General features: G+C 47.6%; 1 protein-coding gene across 1 annotated transcript; it reads right to left on the reverse strand.

Moving 5' to 3' along the window:
• Nucleotides 1-4,977: 4,977 nt before the first annotated feature.
• LOC144713434 (zinc-finger homeodomain protein 10-like) lies at nucleotides 4,978-6,059 on the reverse strand. The gene has a single exon (XM_078587983.1). The coding sequence runs from the start codon at nucleotides 5,920-5,922 to the stop codon at nucleotides 5,119-5,121; it is 804 nt and encodes a 267-aa protein (XP_078444109.1). The 5' UTR covers nucleotides 5,923-6,059; the 3' UTR covers nucleotides 4,978-5,118.
• Between the last annotated feature and the right edge of the window lie 3,187 nt (nucleotides 6,060-9,246).

Genomic DNA, 9,246 nt, shown 5'->3' on the forward strand with positions numbered 1-9,246 from the left:
ACATGCATGGACCTCGGAAGGGGAGAAGCGCACTGTTTCCCTGACAGTCGTTGCGCTTTCATTGAAGATTAGATGAGGCTTAGGACAGGTGGATAGATGGATGCAAGATGGATAGATAGAAGGATTTTTGGACACGTATAGATTCATAAGTATATGAATAGGTTATTAATTTGGTAGACAGATAAATAAATTGATTGATCGATACTTTGATAGACGACTATGCATCAGGGGTCTTGAGTCTTGGATATTTGGACACGTAAAGGGTCATTTGGTATATGAATAGATTATCAGATACGTACCGATATATAAATAAGTTGATTGATCGATATTTTGATAGATGTCTACGCAGACATAATGGTTCTTGGGTCTATATAGATGCTAAGCAGACAGATAGATTGATATGCTTCTTATTATTGATAGATAGATGGATACAGAACGGTAGATATATGGATAGATTGAGAGAGGGAGAGGGAGATGAAGGGAGATGGAGGGAGAGAGAGAAAGAGAACAATGGAGTCATCGAGATTGAGAGAGAGAGGAGCGAGAGAGACTGAGGGAGAGAGGGGGCGGGGGATAACGGAGTGACAGAGAGGGGAAATGGAGTGACAGAGCGGGATAGAGAGAGGGAGATGGGAGGGAGAGAGAAGAGGGAAAGAGCAAGGGAGAGAGAGGGAGGGAGAGAGAGCGATGGAGTGAGAGAGAGAGAGAGCGATGGGGTGAGAGAGATAGAGGGAGAAAGCGATGGGGTGAGAGAGAGAGAGAGGGAGAGAGAGAGAGAGAGAGAGAGAGCGATGGGGTGAGAGAGATAGAGGGAGAGAGAGCGAGAGCGATGTGGTGAGAGAGATAGATGGAGAGAGAGAGCGATGAAGTGAGAGTGATAGAAGGAGAGAGAGAGATGGAATGAGAGAGAGCCACGGAATGAGGGAGACAGCGGGAGAGATAATGTGGGGTGAGAGAGACGGGGAGAGGGGGAGAGAGCCAAGGAGTGAGATAGATAGAGGGAGAGAGAGAGCGACAGAAGGATATGGATATAGTGAGAGAGAGAGAGATATGGAATGAGAGAGATAGAGGGAGAGAGATAGAGTCCTACACTCCTGAATTCCCGAGTCCTAACGGGATGGGAAGTGGAGTCTCCAGAGGCATGTGCACATGTCTTACGGTTGTGTCTTCCAGTGCAATTCCATTAAGCCAAGAGAAGATCTTGCCGGATCAAATTCGGGATTTTACAACTCATTTGATAAGATAACCGGGGCCGCAAGAGAAGACGTTCACCCTTGACAAGTTCGCCGTCGCACCCTCTATCCACCTGGAAAAATCTTTGGGCTGCTTGTATCTGTCCGATGGCGATCGAACGGCCAGGTGCCGACCATATTCATCTTTTGTCCTCGTCTAGAGAGAGAAATCGACGTACAGGACCCGAGGCAGAAGAGTTAATGCATGTTGTCATTGAATGTATTCTTCTGCAGAGCCACATGCAACCAGCCCTTCTCTGGAGCAAGCTCACTGCTGACTTTTGCTTTATTTATTTCCCACGGTAGAGAAACAAGAAGTTTAGAGAGAGAGAAAAAGAAAGAAAGTGTTCACGCGGTGGGGAAGCAGAAAGATACAGCTAAGAGCCACTTCTCTCATGTGAGCAATCAACTGAGGAAGCTTTTCTCCTCTTTCTCACTCTCTATTTCTCACACCAGGCCTTGGAGATAACAGATGCCTAGAGAGGGAAAGGGAAAGAAAAACAGCTTCCCTTTGGGTGTAACTCACGTGAGAGAGAAAACCCAAGTGAGATAAATGTTCCTACACAGGCTCTCACTCTCCCTCTCTCTCTCCCTCTCTCTCCCCCTCTCTCTCCTCCTCTCTCCTCTCTCCTCTCTCTCCCTCCCACCCTCCCTCTCTCCACCTCTCCCACTCTCCCTCTCTTTCTCTCTCACTCCCTCCCTCTCTCCCCCTCTCCCACTCTCCCTCTCTTTCTCTCTCTCCCCCACGCTCCTCCTCTCTCCCCCTCTCTCACTCTCCCTCTCTTTCTCTCTCCCCCTCGCTCCCCCTCTCTCACTCTCCTCTCTCTTTCTCTCTCCCCCTCCCTCCCTCTCTCTCTCTCTCTCTCCCTCCCCCTCCCCCTCTCTCCCTCTCCCTCCCTCCCTCCCTCCCTCCCCCTCTCTCTCTCCCCCTCCCTCCCTCTCTCTCTCTCTCTCTCCCTCTCTCTCCCTCCCTCCCTCCCTCTCTCTACCTCTCTCTCCCTTCCTCCCTCTCTCTACCTCTCTCTCCCTCCCTCCCTCTCTCTAACTCTCTCTCCCCCCTCCTCTCTCTACCTCTCTCTCCTCTCTCTCCTCCTCCCTCTCTCTAACTCTCTCCCCTCCCTCCCCTCTCTTTCTCTCCCTCTCTCTCCCTCTCTCCCCCTCTCTCTCTCCCTCTAAATTCATGGCATTCTTTTTTCTTGAAAGTCAGTCAGTTGAAGAAGAAGAAGAAGATAGATAGATAGAGAAATAAGTGTCTTCATTATTTCACCCGCGTATGACAAGCCCATGTGCCGGGCCACGTTGAGCTACTGCAACCTTTGACCGAAAGCACACTATTAGGGCCCCACCCGTTGACTTGTCTTCAATTCGTTGACCTTTAATATTTGCACCAAATAATCTCGGCCGTCCAATCATCGTCCAAGATCTCCTGTTCAACTATAGATGTTGCTCCTGTTCTGAGTCCTTTTGCAGAAATTAAGTGGTTATTGGGCTCAACCTATCTTTTTAGTCTGCCTTCCTGGACCCGGCCCAGTATGCACGTTCGTGATTAATCACATATCTATTTGAATTATGTCTCTCACAATTCATCAGTCCAAAACAAAATTAAAAAGATCCCTTCCAACCGATTGGACAGTTGGATCACAAATTGTCTCTCACGATTGATTAGTCGATGAATAAATCAAATCGGGGAAAAATAAAAAGAATTCCAACGACATCAGATATTGGGACAGATCTGGGTATTATATCAAATATTTATAGCAAGTATCGGATATCGGGTTGGATACCACCATCTTAAATATCGGATATCAGATATCAGGACAGATCTCGGTACTGAAGCAAGTGTCTAAATATAGGGATGTATATCACCATCCCATGGATGGTGACAGATATTGATGGCGGGTATCAGTGGCAAATATTGGATCTCCAACATTGAATGCCAAATCTGATGTCTAGTTATTGAGATATAGGAGACAACACATCATTATGTCCCATATCAAAAAACTTAAAAAACATCATGTATATAAGTCCATTGTTATTTAGCAATTGTAGTGTATTGTTGGATTTACTCTCTGTTGACCCATATGCACAGCCCATGGCACCCACATGGTAGGAGGCTTTAGCACGCCTTTAATATCTATGGAAATGGACAATTTAGCTTCTTTCTGGTTATTGAAATCAGATATCAGCACATCGGACGGCATCCAGACCTCAATATGTACCCCGATGCCGATATAAGGACGGATATTGGCACTGTAGCAACTGATATTAGATACGGTTATCCAGGATGGGTGAACACTACCTGTCCGTAACGAGCCCTCATCAGCCCACTCCCTATTAAAACTGATTGAACCGTTGGATCATCTCCATCGATTGGTTAAGTCTGATGGATAAAATGCATGAAACCAAAACAAAAACAAAAAAAACTTTCCACATATCTATTTTTCTCGTATTTGCACTGAGGGCCGTTCAATTGACACGATTTTTTGTGGAATCTAATCTGATCCGATCCTATCTCTGATCCCTAACAGCGACCAGCCCTTGTCGGGCCTCAGAAAATTCCATGGAGTAAACCGGCCCACCATCCATTCCCCCAACCTCGAACAAGAGGAGTGCTGAGGCTTGACTTTTCTTTACTATTAAATTGATTATCGTTTGGGAGATGATTTATGAAGATACGGAATTATTGATCTTACAATTTATACAAATAATGGGTGGAGGAAGTGTGATACGGCTGGGTTGGAATAGGATAAGATTTTTGTGGGTCCCCACGGCATAAGCAAATCTTCCCCACCACATATTTCCAAAATACGACAGTTTTGAACACTGTTTTTCTTTAAAATGAGGACAAAAATCCCGTTAAAGTATTAATGATAAATAAAGAAACCGTGTTAGTGGGTGTCCCCGCCGCTCTGTCAGACGATCACGCCGTTGGAGATAAGAGAGAAAAGAAGAGAGAGAGAGAGAGAGAGCTCGTTTTCAGCTGAACTCAGTGGTTAAGATTGCAGCTTTAATCTTTTCAAATCAGGCTCACGAAAATGCAAAATGATGATTAATACCGGGTATTTCAGAGGTGACCTTGCAGTGTCGTCAGAGGATCACAGTGCGTTAGGGAGAGAGAAACATGTCATTAGGGGAACTCCGTAATCAAGATTCCTGCTTTAATGTCCCCTAATCAAAGGAGCCCATGCAGAACTTTGGATAATCACCAATTGTTAGGGAGAAAGAACAGAGTGAAGAGAGAGAAATACCCTCGAATATGAGGGTACGATATCACTCAGATCCCCCTGCGCCGTTACAGAGAGAGATAGAGAGAGAAATACATGAACTGAGTCGACCCCAGCGGGCAGGATCTTAGCTTTAAATGTCTCCTAACATGATTCGGGATAAGATGACATTTAATATCTGGGTATTGCAGCGACCTGGCACCGCGTTCGAGCCGTGCTCAGATTTTCAAGAAGCCCATGCCGCCGTTAGGGAGAGAGAAACACTCTTCCTGAGATGAATCCATAGTAAAGACCAGAGACCTCTAGAAAGATAAAGAACGAGATACGCCGTCAGGGAGAGAGAAGCGCTCATCCTCTGTGAAACCCAGTGATCAAGATTGAATCTTGGGTTGCTTCCCAACTCCCAAGTCGGGTTAAGCTTCAGACGGAGTTAATACCAGGGTTATTCATCGGCGGAGCCGCCGGTCGCCGGCGAGGTAGCAGCAGAAGAACAAAGAGGAGAGAGTAAGGAGGCACGGATCTCGAGAACAAGAAGGACCCCAGTGTTAACACAATCCTCTGCGAGTAGAGAGAGAGAGAGAGAGAGGAAGAAAGTGGGTGGGCGAAGTAACTCCTCGAGTGAATTCCCACCGCCGCAGTCATCACCCCAACATGGGGAAAAATCATGGCTCCTCCGATGAAGGGGAGGCGCAGGGGCGGAGCTCGGCGGAGCCGTTAACACCATTATCGCCGGCGGAGTTATCCTCGCCGGCGGCGGCAGCGGCGGCGGCGACGGCGGCGGGCCGGCGGGAGGAGGGGCCGCCGACGAAGTTATGCTTGTTGTTGTGCATCCAGACCTTGAAAACCCCGCGGCTGACGCCGATCTCTCGGCAGCACTGCTCGACCATGGCGTCGTCGCGCTTCTGCATCCGCCAGCCGAGCTTCTCGGAGAGCTCCTGCATCTTCTCCTTCTGCTCGGCGCTGAACTTGGTTCGGAAGCGCTTCCTCGGGCCGGGGACGCCGGCGCTGAGCGCCATGAGCATGTGAGGCGCGGAGTAGAACTGCGGGGGCGGTGGCGGGGGGGGCGGCGTGCTGAGGCCCTCCTCGTCGTCGTCGACGGCCTCGCCGCCCTCCTCGTCGTCGTCGAGGCGGTCCTGGTGTGGGTGGTGGTGCTGGTGGTGCAGGCGTGGGAAGTGGAGGACGGGGTCGGCGGGGACGACGCGGCGGTGGAAGTTGCGGTGGCAGCCGCAGGCGGCGCAGGTGAGGGAGGAGGGGTCGGAGGGGAGGGCGGCGGGGGAGGGCATGAACTCGCCGCAGCCGTCGAGGGCGTGGCCGCCCATGGCCGCGGCGTGGTTCTTCATGCATTCGCGGTAGACGCCGGGGGCAGTGGGCGCGGCGGGGCGGGGCTTCTTCGCGCCGCCGTTGGAGAGGAGCGCCCGGCGCTTGGGCTCCGCCGGGGAGGGCGGGCGCGGCTGGGGGAGCTCCATTCGAGCTATCTATCTACTGTGCTGCTGCTCTGCTGGTGGGGATCTCATGAAGTCCGGGTGAGGTTGTTTGGAGGAGATAACCGAGGGTGGAAGAGCGACTTATTTTGATGATGAATTGATGATAAATGGGAGGAGAGAGGAGAGGGGGGGGGTGTTAAAGGAGAGAGGTGGGGGACGGGCGGTGCCTGACGGCGTTAGAGGGTTTGGGAGTGGGGGTCGTTTGGGGCCCAATGCTGCCGTGCAAGTGGGCGGTGTCAGCGAGTTATTAACGTGTTAGTTCAGCGAGGAGGAGGTATTGGGCCTGCCTGCTTTCGGCCCTCGAACGGCCGGCCACCAGGCAGAGCGCACACTTGTTTCTGCGTCAAAACAAGCGTCCAGGGCCTCTTCTTCCTCTTCTTTCTTTCTTCTTCTTCTTGTTCTTCTCTCTCTTTCTCTGTCTCTGTCGCTCGGTTTCACGCTCTCTCGATCTCTCTCTCTCTCTCCGCTCTTTCATAGTTCTCGTTCTCTCTCTCTCTCTCATCTTCTTCATAGTTCTCGTTCTCTCTCTCTCTCTCTCTCTCTCTCTCTCTCTCTCTCTCTCTCTCTCTCTCTCTCTCTCTCTCTCTCTCTCTCTCTCTCTGTCTCTCTCCCCTCTCTCTCTCTCTCTCTCCCCTCTCTCTCTCTCCCCTCTCTCTCCCTCTATCTATCTCTCTCTACTCTCTCTCTCTCTATCTATCTATCTATCTCTCTCTCTATCTATCTCTCTCTCCTCTCTCTCCTCTCTATCTATCTATCTATCTATCTATCTCTCTCTCTATCTCTCTCCTCTCTCTCTCCTCTCTCTCTCTATCTATCTATCTCTCTCTCTCTCTATCTCTCTCTCTCTCCTCTCTCTCTATCTCTCTCACTCTATCTATCTATCTATCTCTATCTCTCTCTCTCCTCTCTCTATCTATCTCTCTCTTTCTATCTCTCTCTCTCTCTCTAACTATCTGTCTCTCTATGCGTCGAACCAACCTCGAGAGCCCATTCTTCTTCTTCTTCTTCTTCTTCTTCTTCTTCTTCTTCTTCTTCTTCTTCTTGTCTCTCAATCTCTTTCTCGCTCTCTCTCTCTCGCAATCTCTCCCTCTCGCCATATCTCTCTCTTCTCCGTCTCGTTCTCTCTCTCTCTCTCTCTCTCTCTCTCTCTCTCTCTCTCTCTCTCTCTCTTTCCCCTCTCGTTCTCCCCCTCTCCCTCTTCTCCCTCAAGTTCTTTCTCTCTCTACTCCCTCTCGTTCTCCCCCTCTCTCTCTTCTCCCTCTCGTTCACTCTCTCTCTATTTTCCCTCTCGTTCTCCCCTTCTCTCTCGTTCTCCCTCTCTCTCTCTTCTCCCTGTCGTTCTCTCTCTTTACCGTCGCCCTATCGGTCTCTCTCTCTCTTCTCCCTGTCGTTCTCTCTCTTTACCGTCGCCCTATCGGTCTCTCTCTCTCTTCTCTCTCTCTCTCTCCTCCCTCTCGTTCTCTCTCTCTCTCCTCCCTTTCGCTCTCCCTCCCTCTGTCGCGCTCTTTCTCTCTGTCCCAAGGGAGATACCCGTGAAAATGTCCTTTTTGTACGACTGTTTCCATAATTGGTAATTGGTGTTCTAAGCTATCTCATTAAGAACACATAAGATCGACATTGTAATTGCTCGTGGTCAGTGATCGTTAGTGTAAATGCAAAATCCAAAGCATTCGTTTCATCCCTAATTAATAAAGATTCACAAAACTCGAGGAGCATGTGGCTTCTAATATTCAGTTCTTGTGTCTTTAGATCCTTGGTGGCTTCTAAAAAAATTCCCCATATGAGGGCCTCTCCTCCAGGGCGGGGGGCTCCTCCCCTTGCTTTACCTTATTATTTGTTCTTCCTCCGCCAGTTCTCCAGCCTGTTTCTATAGATTGTTTAATTTTTTATACACCACATGTTCCATCAGATTTTATCATTATAGTTGATCTTTTCCATCATAATCTGGACTAAAATATATATAATTCTCTGGAGTTTTAATTTTTTCTAAAGAGGAAATCCATGGAGTAAATTAAAACAAGTCAAATATATATATATAAATATATATATATATATATATATATATATATATATATTGTTAAACATTGGTATCATTTAGGTAAGAGGATTACCTAAATCAACTTATAGGTCTCCTAACTATATATTAACATGGGTAGTTAGGATATCTACGGAAGTCAAGCTGGCTTGAGTTCATGAGTTATATGTATGATATGACTGATAGGGATGAATGGAGATGAAATATACTTATGTTTTGGATCTTCTGATGGAAATTAAGACTTGATAGAAAAATCGAATTAAAGGAAAACATGGAATTAATAAAAGGTAAATGAGTTCATGTCCTTAATTCTCACTACAACCTTCTAATATATATTCCCTCTACTTATATGATGAACTTTGGTCAAATATACCAATTTGAGTATTATGGAATCTTCTCGACTATCTTCCTCCTTAAGATTTATGAAAGGATTGATTACATTAAGGTCAAGCGTGATCAAACTAACATCAATAAATATCCCTTCTTCTCTCACAAAAATCAAAAGACATACAAGGATAACTCAATAGAAAGTTTTCACTCAGCCTAGGAAGTAACTTGGAATTCATCCATAACGAGTAAAACAAAGAGGATGAGGACACTTATACCTATGATTCTATCTCCACAAAGAAATCCCTAAAGTTAACTGGAGATTCCCCTTGGGTAAAGTGGCAGTTGGTTTCTCTAGAGAATCCTATACTTTAGATTGAATTGGGGTAATAAAATGTCCAGGATTAGCCTCATCATATACATGAAAAGGCGAATGTACTTGTGTGATGTCTCAATCTTTTCATCCATTTGAATCGTGGGGATTAAATGGCAGTTAAACATATGCCAAGTTAATCATGAGTCTCATGTAGATGAATGAACATACTGTTCGGTTCTATAGGCCTAGATCTGGATGAATAGAACAAAACGATGTGCAGCGGAAGTTTTTTGTGAATCGAACGGCATCAACGAAAACATTGAAACAATGTACCTTTGCACAAATCTCGTTTGTGATTTCTTCGATCCCGGAGCGAGACGAGTCGAGCTGCTCAACTGTGCAGCCTCTAGACATATCCACGCAGCCCTTTACACGTCGGATCTCCTCCTTCTCGTTGACGAGCCCCGTTCTTTCTTCGTCGGCGTCGTTACGTCGTCCCGATCACATCCGGGATGGAGAGGGGGTGTGGGGAGAGGGGGTGTGGGGAGAAGGGAGAAGAAGGGGAAAGGCCCCTGAACAATTCTGGCCCGGCTGAATTTCGTTCAGAGCCTTCCCCTATTTATACTAA

The sequence above is a fragment of the Wolffia australiana genome, chromosome 16 (genome assembly GCF_029677425.1).
Source record: "Wolffia australiana isolate 7733 chromosome 16, ASM2967742v1".
Taxonomy (NCBI): Eukaryota; Viridiplantae; Streptophyta; class Magnoliopsida; order Alismatales; family Araceae; genus Wolffia; species Wolffia australiana.